Source organism: Sus scrofa, chromosome 12, assembly GCF_054392235.1.
Source record: "Sus scrofa isolate SSC_HxYL_T2T_F1_AM1 chromosome 12, Sscrofa_HxYL_maternal_Yorkshire_Landrace_v2.0, whole genome shotgun sequence".
Classification (NCBI taxonomy): domain Eukaryota; kingdom Metazoa; phylum Chordata; class Mammalia; order Artiodactyla; family Suidae; genus Sus; species Sus scrofa.
Window position 1 is genome coordinate 24,353,082 of NC_139394.1, and position 14,190 is coordinate 24,367,271.

General features: G+C 52.4%; 2 protein-coding genes and 1 long non-coding RNA gene across 6 annotated transcripts; 1 reads left to right on the forward strand and 2 right to left on the reverse strand.

Moving 5' to 3' along the window:
- Positions 1 to 107: 107 nt before the first annotated feature.
- MRPL10 (mitochondrial ribosomal protein L10) lies at positions 108 to 6,667 on the reverse strand. Of its 2 annotated transcripts, XM_005653946.4 has the most exons (6): positions 6,604 to 6,667; positions 6,197 to 6,304; positions 4,240 to 4,409; positions 3,064 to 3,228; positions 2,672 to 2,816; positions 108 to 1,083 (listed from the first exon to the last, which is right to left on the reverse strand). In XM_005653946.4, exons 2-6 carry the CDS (start codon positions 6,231 to 6,233, stop codon positions 827 to 829), a joined length of 774 nt encoding a protein of 257 aa, XP_005654003.1. In that variant the 5' UTR covers positions 6,234 to 6,304; positions 6,604 to 6,667; the 3' UTR covers positions 108 to 826. The 2 variants fall into 2 exon arrangements, with proteins under 2 accessions (XP_005654003.1, XP_003131579.1); XM_003131531.5 differs by lacking the exon at positions 6,197 to 6,304.
- A 175-nt stretch (positions 6,668 to 6,842) lies between these two features.
- On the forward strand, positions 6,843 to 13,286 carry LRRC46 (leucine rich repeat containing 46). Of its 3 annotated transcripts, none has more exons than XM_005653947.4 (9): positions 6,843 to 6,910; positions 7,055 to 7,153; positions 7,242 to 7,347; positions 9,338 to 9,446; positions 11,310 to 11,356; positions 11,644 to 11,753; positions 11,954 to 12,023; positions 12,343 to 12,491; positions 12,787 to 13,286. In XM_005653947.4, exons 2-9 carry the CDS (start codon positions 7,144 to 7,146, stop codon positions 13,155 to 13,157), a joined length of 972 nt encoding a protein of 323 aa, XP_005654004.2. In that variant the 5' UTR covers positions 6,843 to 6,910; positions 7,055 to 7,143; the 3' UTR covers positions 13,158 to 13,286. The 3 variants fall into 3 exon arrangements, with proteins under 3 accessions (XP_005654004.2, XP_084839202.1, XP_003131580.2); XM_084983076.1 differs by having other exon boundaries at positions 7,079 to 7,153; XM_003131532.5 differs by having other exon boundaries at positions 6,843 to 7,153.
- LOC146398143 (uncharacterized) lies at positions 7,663 to 13,326 on the reverse strand. The gene is made up of 2 exons (XR_014820411.1): positions 13,243 to 13,326; positions 7,663 to 9,632 (listed from the first exon to the last, which is right to left on the reverse strand). It is a non-coding gene; the product is annotated as an uncharacterized LOC146398143 (long non-coding RNA).
- Between the last annotated feature and the right edge of the window lie 864 nt (positions 13,327 to 14,190).

The window sequence follows — 14,190 nt, forward strand, 5'->3', positions numbered from 1 at the left end:
TGGACGTGGGAAGAGGAAGGATTTTCTAGGGAGGGAAGTGAGTCACAGATGGCCTTGGGATTAAGTCCACAGGGAAGGTAAGCTTGTAAACAGCAAAACACAATGAGTAAAAAGCATTTCACTTTATCGTAAGGCAGTGCTCCCAACGTTTCCACAACATGGCACACTCCAAATTTACGTTTGGAAAATTAACATCCAAGCACACCTAATGAGAAAGCTCTCGAGCAGAAATCCAGGGCTGAGAGCCTGGTTCAGTCCCTGTGCTGCCTCCTCCTAACAGCGTGACCTTGAGTAGGCTATTTAACTTCTCCCCTTAGTCTTCCTCTCTGTGAAATGGGACTAACATGAGAGACATCAAGGACCTAGCACGTGTAAAGTGGTTCACATGGAGCCTGGCACAGTAGGCTTGTCAACAGATGCCGTTCTCGGCACAATGAATTACTCAGGTGAGCTATTCTGGCACACTGGAACCTTGAGGAGGTGGGCTGGGAGACGCCTGCGACAAGGGACAGTGAACAAAGAGGCCAAGGGCAATATCCTCAGCCATTCAGCTTCTCCATCTTGGACCTGGAGAGCGGAAAGAGACCGCTCCTATCAGGCCCCAATTTGGGGAAAACTAGGGACACAGATGCTGCTGAGGAGCCTCTGTTCTGAAGCGGAATCCCTCTGCATCTCCAGGCGGCCCTGTACTGGCAGTGGTTGCTGTCAGCGAAAGCCAGGTAACAAAAGCCACTCCCCTCCCTCAGTTCCCCACATCTCCAACACAGGGGGGCACAGCCAACAGGGGCAGAGTGTATTTATGGCCAGGCTGGGTACAAGAGGCTGGCTACGGGTCCGGAACAGGGTCAGGAGGCTCCGGCTGCCCACTGGCTGGCACGGCAGGGTGCCCCTCCTGCTGCTGTTTGACGTACTGATCCAGCAGGGCAGTGAGCTGGCGGGGCTGGTGCTGCAGCATGGAGTAGGTCTGGGCTGTGAGGAAGGTGAGCCCTCCTACCAGCTCCCCCTGCACCAGGGCCAGGCTGGGAAGCTTGGAGTAGTTGATGAAGCCCTGCCTGCTGAGGATGGTGTCATCAATGCAGCCACCTGCAAGAACACAGGATCAGTGAGGCTCCCACAAATGCCTTTCTTCTTTAAAAACAATGGCCCGGAGGTCCTGTTGTGGCTCAGTGGAAATGAATCTGACTAGCATCCGTGAGGACGCAGGTTCGATCCCCGGCCTTGCTCAGTGGGTTAAGGATCCAGTGTTGCCATAGGCTGTGGTGTAGGTCGCAGACGCAGCTCGGATCCTGCGTTGCTATGGCTACAACTCCGATTTGACCTCTAGCCCAGGAGCCTCCATAAGCCAAGGGTACGGCCCTAAAAGGCAAAAATAACAAATAAATAAATAAACAAACAAACAAACAAATAAATAAAAAGAATGCCCCAACCCTAGGAATTTGCTCTCCATTGCCCTTCTCACACCTCTCGCAATCCTAGGAATTTGCTCTCCACTGCCCTTCTCCACCTCTCGCTTTCCCTCAAATCGTTCCTACTTGCACCCCAGCCACTCCCACTGTTTCTGGAAGGATCCCCTCCCCTCCTTCCTAACTCTTCCCTAGAAAACCCTTACACAATACATCTACTGACCCAACCCCCACAAAGTCGCTGTTTCCTAAACTTCCTTGAAAAATCATGGAGTCTGCATAAGGGAGTGTTCATCTGTATTATAAACATGAATTCCTGCCTCCCCACAACCAACAGAAACCTGTGAAATCAGGAGTTCCCGTCATGGCGCAGTGGTTAACGAATCCGACTAGGAACCATGAGGTTGCGGGTTCGGTCCCTGCCCTTGCTCAGTGGGTTAACGATCTGGTGTTGCCGTGAGCTGTGGTGTAGGTTGCAGACGCGGCTCGGATCCCGCGTTGCTGTGGCTCTGGCGTAGGCCGGTGGCTACAGCTCCGATTGGACCCCTAGCCTGGGAACCTCCATATGCCACCGGAGCGGCCCAAGAAATAGCAACAACAACAACAACAACAACAACAAAGACAAAAAAAAAAAAAAAAAAAAAAGAAACCTGTGAAATCAGTATTCTTTAAAAGAAGCACCTCCATCTCAGCATCTGGGGAGTCTGGATTGCTCACTGTCCCTTAGCACCCTTCACTTGAGCTATTTTTTTTTTCTTCTTCTTTTCAGGGTTGCACTCCCGGCATATGGAAGTTCCCAAGCTAGGGTTCAAATCAGAGCTGTAGCCGCTGGCCTACACCACAGCCACAGCAGCGCCAGATCTGAGCTGCATCTGCGACCTACGCCTCAGCTCACCACAACGCTGGATCCTTAACCCACAAGCGAGGCCAGGGATGGAGCCCACATCCTCGTGGATACTAGTCAGGTTCGTTACTGCTAAGCCACAACGGGAACTCCCTGAGCTATTTGTTTTAAGTATCTTTGTCTGTGTGCGTTTCAGCACACACTACCCCCTTACTAAGCTCAGGGTGTCTGAACTCCTCCTCCCTGGGGTGACACAGGCAGGCAGCCCTCAACAAATGGCGCTACTGACTCAGGCCATCCGTGAGAGGATGTCCCCTCCAAGGACGTCCACCCTTTACCCACAGAAGCCTCGAAGGTGGAACCGGGCTGTGGAGCACCCTCTCCCCCTCTCCCCCACCACCAGCGGGCAGGGGCGCTCACTCACCCAGCAGTGGCAGGAAAGGAATGCCCTTCAGGATTCGCACCATCTCTTTGACCTTGGGCTCTTCACTGACCAGCAGCAGGTTGTGCCCCACAAAGAGGGGCAGCAGGTTCTGGTACTTGGACTCTTCCAGGAAGGGCTTTAGGACCTGGAATGGCAGGAAAGAAGGGCTTATTGGGGACAAGCAGAAGGAAGTCACTCACCCGGGTCACAGGCCACACCAGGCTGAGGGTGCAAGCCGAGAGTCTCCTCTACCCCCCAAAGCCCAGGCACCAGACTAGAGGGTTGCCGTGGAGGGAAGCAGTCGGAAGCCCCGTATCTTCGGAGAGAGGCCGGGATCCAAGCGGGCAGGAGATACGGCAACCCCGGCAGCCCCGGGCCGGCTTGTTCCCTACCTGGTTGGGGAAGATCTTCATCAGGATCTTGTGCTTCCGCAGCTGGTGCCGCAGGAGCAGCTTGTCCTCCGCACTCAGAGCCACATGCTGGCAGACTGCTATCATCCGGTTGTCTCGGAAAACGGCTGCTATCTCCCGACGGAGGAGCCGGACGAGGCCTGTCTCCTGAAGTCAGGGAGGGAGGACCAAGGGCACGTAAGCTGCCCCTCCCCCTCGCACCCCTTACTCCCTCAGGGACGGGCTTCTGGCGATGCCCAGCGTGGGCAAGATGGGTGTGCAGGCGGGAGAGCCGGCCCCTGACCCTCAGAGACACGTTCCACCTCCCACTCTGTCCTTTCATTTCCATCCGATAATCGCAGGCTTTAGGGCCGTGTCTTTCACACCTGAGGGTGCTCAGGCCCCTTGAACTGGACAGCAGTCTGACTTGGCTGACATTATTTTGATAAGAACGTTGTCAAAATTACTTTCATTATCCCTCCCACACTGAACCCATGTTGGATTATTTGACCAATTATAAACACAAGATGATGCTTTCACAGTTTAATTCAACACGGAAGCATTTTCACAGGACAAGACTTCATTTTCTCAAGACAGTGTTTCTCCAAGTCGAGAACTTGTGGACCTGAGAACCACCAAAAAGTTACCAGTTCTCCACTGGTCTTTCCGTTCTTTTTCAAGGACAAAAAAAACCAAAACCAAACACATATTGTTCCTCTAAGAGAACACGAAAGCTTCAAGATGGAAGCAGTGCTCTCCCCTAACCCTACTCACGTGCAGATTTCATTTTAAAGTCTCTGGACCAGGAGTTCCCGTCAGAAACGAACCTGACTAGGATCCATGAGGATCCAAGTTCTATCCTGGGCCTCGCTCAGTGGGTTAAGGATCTAGCGTGGCCGAGAGCTGTGGTGTAGGTCGCAGATGTAGCTGGGATCCTTCGTTGCTGTGGCTGTGGTGTAGGCTGGCAGCTACAGCTCTGATTCTACCCCTAGCCTGGGAACTGCCACATGCCGCAGGTACGGCCCTAAAAAAGATTATAGACTCTGGACCAGAGGGTCAAAGTGGGGAAGGAATGACGTGGATGACCCTGTGCTCAAGTGCTATTTCATGATGGCCACAGAGACAAGATCACTTTAACCACCATCCAACCACCAGGCTCAGGGCCAGTCCCCTCCTTACCTCTTGCGGAGGGGTGGGAGGGGGCGGGAGGCATCTTGGGTTGATAGTAGGTTTGGGGGGGATATACTCTGTCACAGCCATCAGCTTCTGCCGCTCAAAGTGCATCACGCGACGGTGGCGGGTAACAGCCTTAGAGCCATACCGGACAGTCTGGAAGGTGGGCAGCCGACCTGGGGAGAGAGATGGTCTTGTGGTGAGATGCAGCCTCTTGGAGGCCTTAGTCTGGCCCGGGTGGAGAAAAAGCCCACCCTCTAGGCAGAGACAACCAGAGCTGAGCACTGAGTTGGACAAGGAACTATCTACTAGAAGTCCTGAACTCCCAGTCTTTCTCTTCTCTTTAATGGGTGACCTTAGCTCAGGTGCCTGAACCTCAGAAGCTGCCATTTCTCCACCACTTCTTTATGCAGAGATGGGGAAAAAAAATGAGAATAGAGGAGAAAGTATCCTGAACATGATTTAAAAAGGAGAGAGTTGAGCAAACTTTTTCTTAAGTGACCCAACAATAAAATTTTTAAGTTTGAGGAGTTCCCGTTGTGGCTTAGCGGTAACAAATCTGACTAGTATCCATGAGGATGTGGGTTTGATCTTTGGCCTCGCTCAGTGGGTTAAGGATCCAGCGCTGCTCTGAGCTGCGGTGTAAGTCAAAGACATGGCTTGGATCCCGCACTGCTGTGGCTGTGGCATAGGCTGGCAGCGACAGCTCCAATTCAACCCCCAGCCTGGGAACTTCCATATGCTGCAGGTGTAGCCCTTAAAAAAAAAAAAAAAAAAAAAAAATTAAGTTTGAGAGTCACATGGCCTGTCACTACTACTCAACTCTGTATCATGGAAGTAGCCAGCCATACACAATATGTAAATAAACAGATGTAGCTGTGTTCCAATATGACTACATGCATAAAAGATGGTGTCCAGCCCTGCCGTAATTTGCCAACCCCTGAAGCTAATGGTTCTCAAAATGTGCACCACCACCTCCCTAAACCAACACCAGGATCATCCAAGAACTTGTTAGAAAATACAAGTTCTCAGGCCCTGTGCTAGATCTGCTGAATCAGTAGCTCTGGAGTGGAGCCAGGAAAACAATTTAACAAGTCCTCCAGGTGATGCCGATGTTGGCTAAAGTTTGAGACCCACTGCTCGAAGCACTGCTTGGAGAACCCATGATTTGAAGCAAGACAGAAAACTTATACTGTCCTCACAGCTCCCCCAAACAAGTCTCTCTCCTCTCTATGCTTCCTGTTTATAAGCACTGCTGGACAGCAGCACCCCTCAGAAGACAGGGGAGCCACCTGAAAGCCCTAAGCCAAAGGAACCCCTTCATCCTCAACAAAAGGACCCAGGCTAGGGCTTCCCACTTCCCACCTTCCCAAGGTTGGGATGGGTGGGATCTCAGAGGAAGATTCAGCCAGAAGGTGGCTCTGACAGTCACAGAGCATGGACATTTGCTGAAGTGAGAGGTTTTCTTAACAGCGGCCACAAAACCTAACCACCAATAGCACAAGCTTTAGAGCAGATGGAATCAGATTTTTCAAATTTTTTTTCCAGTTTTGTTGAGATGGAACCCAAATTTAATCTCTCTTCCGCCACTTACTAGCTGTGACCTTGACCAGTCACTCAATTGGTCTAAATTTGAGTTTCTTCAGCTGTAAAGTGGGGGGGGGAATGTCTTCTTCATAGGATGCTTTAAGGTTTAAATGAAATAATACATGCAAAATATTTATCGTAGTGCCTGGCCTATATTACACGCTCAAAATCATTCATTAAACAAATATCCACAGCATGCCTGCTAACGTCAGGCACCATGCCACCTGCTGGCTATGCTCAATGAACATGGTTCTGCCCTTATAGAGTTCAAAGTCTAAAAGAGGAAACAACAAATAAACGCAAAATTACAGAGTGTGATGGGGCAAAGAGGTCAATAAACAGGGTGCGAGATACAGATTTAACAGGGGAAAGCTGCCTTGAGGAGGATGGCGACGGAAGGCCTGAGATGACATTTAGGCTGAGACTTTAAGGAGGGGGCACAGCACCAAGGTCGGGGCGGGGAGTGGTCCAAGCAGAGGAATCTCTGGAAACACAAAGAGCTGGGTGGTGGGTTAGAAAAACTCCAAACAAGACAGGGGGACTGGGGAGTAAAGAATAAATACTTTGGTTGTTGCGGAAGTTTTGGCTGTGTTGCCATTATGACTAGAGTCTGGGGTCACAGAAAATTAGGTGAGGGAAGGGAACCGGCGATCTAGCGGAGGTCAAGGGGCCATCGAGAGCTGCCTGGGGTCAGAAATTTCGGGAGGGGATCAGTAATAGAGGAGGGAGACGAGTAGAGAGCATCGGCCAGAACGTGCAGCGAGGACCTGGGCCGCTCCTTACCCGCCTGGGGCAGGAGACCCCCTCGTAGCATCCCAGCCACAACCGCAGCCATTGCCGCCGGAAGAACGAACGGCGGGGAGCCGAACGAGACGGAAGGAGCTAAGGATTGTGGGTAGTTCTAGGCCGGAAGCGGAGGGCGGAGCCGCCGGTCGGGGTAGCAATCCGCATGCGCCGAGCCTGGCATCTGAGAGCCCGCCCTCTCCGAGGGCCCACCTGGCGTCCAGTCTCCTAGCAACGACGCTACACTCCTGGAACTGTTTTCTCCATTTGTACACTCTACCATCTACCTACAAGTCCCCTGTTGGCGGTCAGCAGAGGCCCTTTTTACACCCCTCACACTCCTGACCCTCCACTTCGATTTACTTCCCTTTTCTACCCCACCCCAACAGTTTGCCCTGAATTAACCCTTTTCCTTGGTCCTCCAATTCTCTGAGCTTCTCTCTCCTCATAGCTTCCTGGGTTCCGCCATTCCCAGGAGCCGTCCCAGCTGCTCTGCTCCTTTTGGTTCCAGTTCCGCCCCAGGCCAACAGCTTTTAGATCATGCCTGGAGGTGAGTAGGGAGGTCGGTGGGGTGTGTAACGGTAGAATCAGGCCTCCAAGAATAAGGAAATGTTACAGTTGGATGCATCTTTTCACAGCTAAGCTTGCCCAGAGTCCAGAGGAAAGTGGTGTGTGCATTACTGAAGCCCTTATCACTAAGCGGAACTTGACCTTCCCTGAGGATGAGGATCTGTCAGAAAAGATGTGAGTGCATGGGGAAGGAAAGGGGTGCTGGAAGTTTGAAACACACAAGATGACTCGTCCCATGAGCTCCACTCATTTATCAGCTTAGTCCCTGTCTTTACTTACTACACGCGTTCGGTCAGTGGCAATGTCCAGTTGATTCTCCCTCCTTAAAAATCGTTCTCTTTCTGGATAAGCAATAAGGCCCTGCTGTACAGCACAGGGAACCGTATCCAGTCCCTTGGGACAGAACATGATGGAAAATAATATAAGGAAAGGAATGTATATGTACACATGACTGGGTCCCTTCGCCGTGCAGCAGAAATTGGCACAACATTGTAAATCAGTTATACTTTAATTTTAGAAAAAAATAAAATAAATTTTAAAAAATCATTCTCTTTCTTGTTTACCATGCCCACTCAATTGCTTTAGATACGGGTTTTAAATAAGTCATCACTCCTAATTAGTCTCTCTACCCCTAGTCTAAGCACCCCATACTGTTGCCAAAGTGATCCTTTTAAATGACATATCTGATGAGGCACTCCGTGATAGAACCTTCCTTGGCTCCCTAGTATCTCCAGAATAAAATCCAAACATCTATTTTTTTCTTTCCACCACACCCTCAGCATATGGAAGTTCCCAGTGCCATGGATCAAATCCCAGCCACAACTGCAGCAACGACAGATCCTTAGCCCATTGTGCCAGACAGAGGATCAAAACTTCACCTCAGCAGCTACCTGAGCTGCTGCAGAGCACACTGGATCCTTAAGCTGCTGCACCACAGCAGGAACTCCTCAAATCCAAACGTCTTAGCATGAATTGACTCCACTGCTTTTCAACGTTATATTTTGCCACTCTCCACAAGAGTGTGATTCCTCGAAGACCCCATGTTCTCATACCTTAGCACCTTCGTACTCAGAGTGGTGGGGGTAGAGATGGGCAATAGCGCTACCTAGGAGCATGTTAGAAATGAAGACTCCCCAGACCAACCACTGAATCAGAATCTGCATTTTAACAGACACCCCCCTTCCGCCCCGTGCCCTAAGGGATTCGCAGGCACACTGAAGTTCAAGAAGGGCTGGAGTTGCACATACTGTTCCTTCTGCTTGAAATGCCTTCTCCTCTTCCCTCCTCACCTTCCTGGCTAACTCCTCCTCATATGTCACCTCCTTCAAAAAGCATCCTCTTGGTGGCTCAGTGGTTAACGAATCCGACTAGGAACCATGAGGTTTCGGGTTCGATCCCTGGCCTTGCTCAGTGGGTTAAGGATCCAGCGTTGCCGTGAGCTGTGGTGTAGGCTCGGATCCCGCATTGCTGTGACTCTGGCTTAGGCCCATGGCTACAGCTCCGATTCGACCCCTAACCTGGGAACCTCCATATGCTGCGGGAGCGGCCCAAGAAATGGCAAAAAAAAAAAAAAAAAAAAAAAGGACCAAAAAAAAATCCTCTGAACCCCCCTTCATCCTTTGCACTGCCTCTGCCATCCACTTATCATAGATGTCTGGCCAGCTTCCCTAGTACTCATGGGCAGGGACTCTCTCATTTGTCTTTAGTGAGCACTCAGTAAACATTGTGGAATTAATGAAAGGGTAGATGGACCAAGTGATTTTTTTTCCCCTCCCTGGACCACTCAAGAAGGGAGATGAGAAAGGATCTCTGCAGAGATTGTCCCCTCTCCCAGCCCCTGCTTCCCCAACCCAAGCTAGCTGGAGGAAGGCTTCCTCTGCCTCTGTGTCTCTCCATAAATCATAAGCTGCCATCACTATTTCCTGGCCCAAGGACCCTTACTCCCCTTTCACTCCTATCTTCCCAGTGCTACTGACAGAGACCCAGGTCTCCAAATCAACCGAGTTTCATGATCTAGATGCCCCCCTAAGAGTCAAGATTCCTGACACCTGATCAGAATCACTGAGCCATCTGCCCCTCCTTCAGTCACCGACCCCTCCATCTCCCTGCTAAGAGAGCACAGAATTGCCACTCTGTCACACCACCCTGCTGCCTCTTTGCCCAGGTTCCACACACTTGCTGAACTGCAGACTGTCCGCCTGGACCGAGAGGGAATTACCACCATCAGGAACCTAGAGGGCCTCCAGAATCTTCACAGCCTCTATCTGCAAGGGGTAACGTCCCACCTCCTGCCCTTCCTCCTTCCTGTGAAGGGGACTCTGTCCCTTGTGCACCATGTCTGTCTAATCCGAAAGGAGCCAACCAGGTCATCTTGCCCATTTCCTGGTGTTCAGGCCAGCAGACCGTCATTGAAACTGTTTCCAGAAGATTCAGGAATTCTCTTGAATTGAAAGACCAATCTATAATGCAAAAGAAAACAAAATCACAAACAATGGTATAGGTGATATAATTGTCTATGTTTTTGTCTATATTTGAAAAGAAAAGAAAAGGCACAGAGTAGAACTAGAATATTCTGTGCGATGTCCCTAGGGTAATAGACACTTCATGCTTGATATTTAAAAAAAGAAAGAAAAGGAAAGATCAATCTACCCAAGAGAGTTTCTTTCTTTCTTTCTCTCTCTCTCTTTTTTTTTTTTTTTGTCTTTTTAGGGCTGCATCTGTGCCATATGGAAGTTCCTAGACTGGGGGATGAATTGAAGCTACAGCTGCTGGCCTACACCACAGCCACAGCAATGCAGGAGCTGCATTTGTGACCTACACCACAATTCACAGCAACGCTGGATCCTTAACCCACTGAGCGAGTCCAGGGATCAAACTGAAATCCTCATGGATACTAGTCAGGTTCATTAACGCTGAGCCACAAAGGGAACTCCTTCAAGAGAGGTTCTGACCATGCTTTTGAATCACTGGTTTTTTTGGTCAGACACTTCTCTTGTTCCTTTTTTTTTTTTTTTTTTTGGTCTTTTTAGGGCTGCATCCTCGGCATATGGAGGTTCCCAGACTAGGGGTCTAATTGGAGCTGTAGTCGCTGGCCTACGCCATAGCCACAGCAATGCCAGCTCCTTAACCCTTAACCTTAATGTTGGGATCTGAGCCTCATCTGCAACCTACACCACAGCTCACAGCAATGTCGGATCCTTAACCCACTGAGGGAGGCCAGGGGTCAAACCTGCATCCTCATGGATGCTAGTGGGGAATCGTTAACCGCTGACGATGGAAATTCCCAATGCTCTTATTCTAGAAGTCCTTCTTGGTATCTACCCTAAATCTCTCATGTTATATAGCTCAAGTCCATTTCCTGTTTTGAAGAAAAGGAAGAGAGAACCATGAGATTCCTCTGTATCCTTCAAACCTTTGAAGACGGTTGGTTTGCCAGTGGGGGTGGTTGATCTCCAGCCTCTCCCAGGTGGAATATACCCAGATCCCTTAACCTTTCCCCACGGAAACTTTACAGATCAAAGCGGTGTATGTTCATTGTTCCCGCTATGTGTGCAGTCCACCACAAGGCCCTTTCCTTTTTCCTGTGGCCCCTTGGTTTCCTTCTCCAATGTCCAGGTCACTCTTCGGTTGCGAGGTGAACAGGTACACTTAAATCAGGTAGCCAGGAGTACCCCTCATGGCTCAGCAGTAATGAACCCGACTAGTATCCATGAGGATGCAGGTTTGATCCCTGGCCTCGCCCAGTGGGTTAAGGATCTGGCATTGCCGTGAGCTGTGGTGTAGGTCGCAGATGTGGCTCGGATCCCATGTGGCTGTGGCTGTGGCTGGCAGCTGTAGCTCTGATTTGACCCCTAGCCGGGAACCTCCATATGCTGCAGGTGCAGCCCTAAAAAGAAAAAAAAAAAAAAAAAAAAAAGTCAAGGTAGCCAGCTGTAAGTTTACACCCTCAACCATCCCCCTGCAGAAAGCAACTCATGCGCAGGTTGACAACCAGTTCAAGGAGTGGGGTGATCCTTCCTAAGGTGCCAGATCTCCAGCCTCAAAATAGACGCGGGCTTGGGCTTTGTGCCCTTCAAACCCCCCCTGCCCCCAACTGACCTCAGCTTGATTTCCTCCACCTTGGTTTCTTCCTGCAGAATAAGATCCAGCGAATTGAGAACCTGGCCTGCGTCCCCTCCTTGCGGTATGTGGGGCCAGGGCTCAGGCAGGGTGGGGGCCAGGGAGAAGAAGGAGGGTGAAGGGGAGGAGACCTGGTAATACCCCCAGAGGACTGGCTCGGACCTCCCCAAACCTGGCTGCTGGTCAGCCAGGGACCCCGAAAGCCCAGCTCTGCTTCCCACACCCCAGAAGGCCGTGTATCCCCACTCATCATCCAGCTGCCCAGCCAGGGGGTCTGGGCCCCTGGCGCCCCCTTTCCTTCTTCCTGCCGCCCTGTGATTCAGCTGTCTCTCCCCCTCCCTTCCCATACAGCTTCCTGTCTCTGGCAGGAAACCGAATCAGGCAGGTGGAAAACCTGCGAGACCTCCCATACCTCCAGTTCCTGGACCTTTCTGAGAACCTGATAGAAATACTGAAGCTAGGTAGGAAGGCCCTTGGCTCTTGGGAGTAAATCTGGGTGGGGCCCTCCCAGACTCACTCTCCTCTGCCCCCGTCGCTCTGCGTTTGCATTAGGGATACATCTGCAGGCGGGCTGAGGTGGGAGTGGGGGTGCAAAGAGGCAGTGGCTTTGGACTGGAAGGTGGGTGCCAGGAGCTCATTCCCCGCTCTTGGCTGGCTGCAGATGAATTCCCCGAGAGCCTTCTCATCCTCAATCTGACTGGAAACAGCTGCACCAACCAGGAGGGCTACCGGTGAGGAGGCATTGAAAGTGGGAAGAAAGAGGTGACGGCTGAGCTCCCTCTCGGCCCACAAACCTGGGGGCACCATCCCTGGCCCTTCCTCCTCTCCCCCTTCCCCCAGCTCAGGTCGGCCCCCTTTTGTCCTCCCACCCCCACACCTCCACCTGGAGCCGGCCCTCAGCTCGCTGGTCGGCCTGACCCCAGGACAGACCCATCTTCCCTCTGGAGAACACCACCCCTCCCAGCGGGGTTGCCGTGTCTACGCATCCTCCCAGGCTCCGCCCCCAGGGGGGTGCCTGCCTGGGTAACCTCTGCTCTTTCTGCCCTGCAGGAAGCTGGTGACAGAAGCCCTGCCACTGCTCCTGGACCTGGATGGGCAGCCTGTGTCAGAGCGCTGGACCTCGGACGAGGAGGATGAAGCCTCGAGCGATGAGGACAAGGAGTTCCCGGAGCTGAAAGGCCCATTCTGTTCAGAGCGAGGTGACCCTGTTTTCCAAGGCTTGCAGCCTCCCCAGAGCGCATCCCCTGCCCCGTGAGATCCTGGTGAAGCTAAGATGGCAGTGGTGTCAGGGGCGCAGGTGGCTCCAGGGCCAGGAGGAATCTGGGTGTGCCTGCAACTCACCCACCCCGCCCCGCCTCAGGCCCCTCCCCACAGGGGATGGTAGGGGAGAGTTTGCTTCGAGGGGTCCACCAGAGACCTTCCCCTCAGCCCAGGGGCCCTCTGGCTGCGAAGCCCGAGGCTCCATCCATGACCCCTGCTCCTGGCCCCTCACAGGCTTCCTCAAGGAGCTGGACCAGGAGATGAGCAGGCACCAGGAGCGCAGGCAGCAGGCAGCCCTGCTGGAGCACCTGCTGAGGGTGGAGACGAAGCCCGCCCTTACCGCCCTCCCCCTGCTGCCAGGGGCGCCCATGGCTGGGGACAGCAGCCCTTCCGTCCCTCCCAGTCAAGGGAAGGTGACATCCCCTGAGCCCGCCTCCTCGCCACAAGCCTCCTCCCCCACCAAGAAACCATGCCCTCTGGCCTTCAGGAGCCAGCAAAGCACTGGGAAGGGGGCCACAGGGGCCATAGCATCCACAACCTCCAAGGCCTTTCTGCCTGGTGCCCCCCGCACCACCAAAGCTGTGACCAAAAGAATCAAGAAGTGAAGCTGGGCCCTTCACCATCAGCAAAGTCCCAGAACAAGGAGGAACGAGGGGTGGGTGGGCCTCCTCTCCTCCTCAGAAGCCTCACCTGTGGCAGGAGTCCTATCCCCAATAAAGTACCTCCAGGCCCTGTGTACGTCTTCTCTGTCACTCGGGGGCCTCTTGGGGGAAGCTGTCGGTAAAGGCACCCAGAAACAGTGGCAGGAATACAGAGCTTGATTCTTTTTTTATGGTCTTTTTAGGGCCACACCACAGCAAATGGAGGTTCCCAGGCTAGGGTTTGAAGCGGAGCTGTGGCTGCCGGCCTACACCACAGCTCATGGCAACGCCAGATCCTTAACCCACTGAGCAGGGTCAGGGATCAAACCTGTGTCCTCATGGATGCTAGCTAGTCAGGTTGTTGCCACTGAGCCACAATGGGAACTTCCCAAAGCTTGATTCTAAACAACAGGACCTCTTGGAATTCCCATCATGGCTCAGTGATTCACGAATCCAACTAGGAACCATGAGGACGCGGGTTCGATCCCTGGCCTTGCTCGGTGGATTAAGGATCAGGCGTTGCCATGAGCTATGGTGTAGGTTGCAGACGTGGCTTGGATCCCACGTTGCTGTGGCTGTGGCGTAGGCTGGCAGCTACAGCTCCGATTGAACCCCTAGCCTGGGAACTTCCATATGCCGTGGGGGTGGCCCTAGAAAATACAAAAAAACAAAAAATAAAATTAAAAAGAATAAGATCTCTTAGGAACTCCCCAAAGACCTGGCCACCCCATCTCAGGCCCCCACTTGGCCCCCTGGCTCCTAAGGGGGCAGGAGGCGGGCATCCCTCCAGGAGGATGCCATCTCACAGCGGGCACATCTCACCGCTGCTCCTAGGGGATGCCCTTCCAAGGTTCAAGCCCAGGAACAAAACCTTGAAGTTCTAATTCTCCCTGCACAGCAGCCACCTGCTGTCCCAGGCATGCTCTTCCGTGTTCACACACTCACACACCTTGGGGCCACCTTTTCTCCTCACAGGCCTCTCCACAACGTCCTCCGA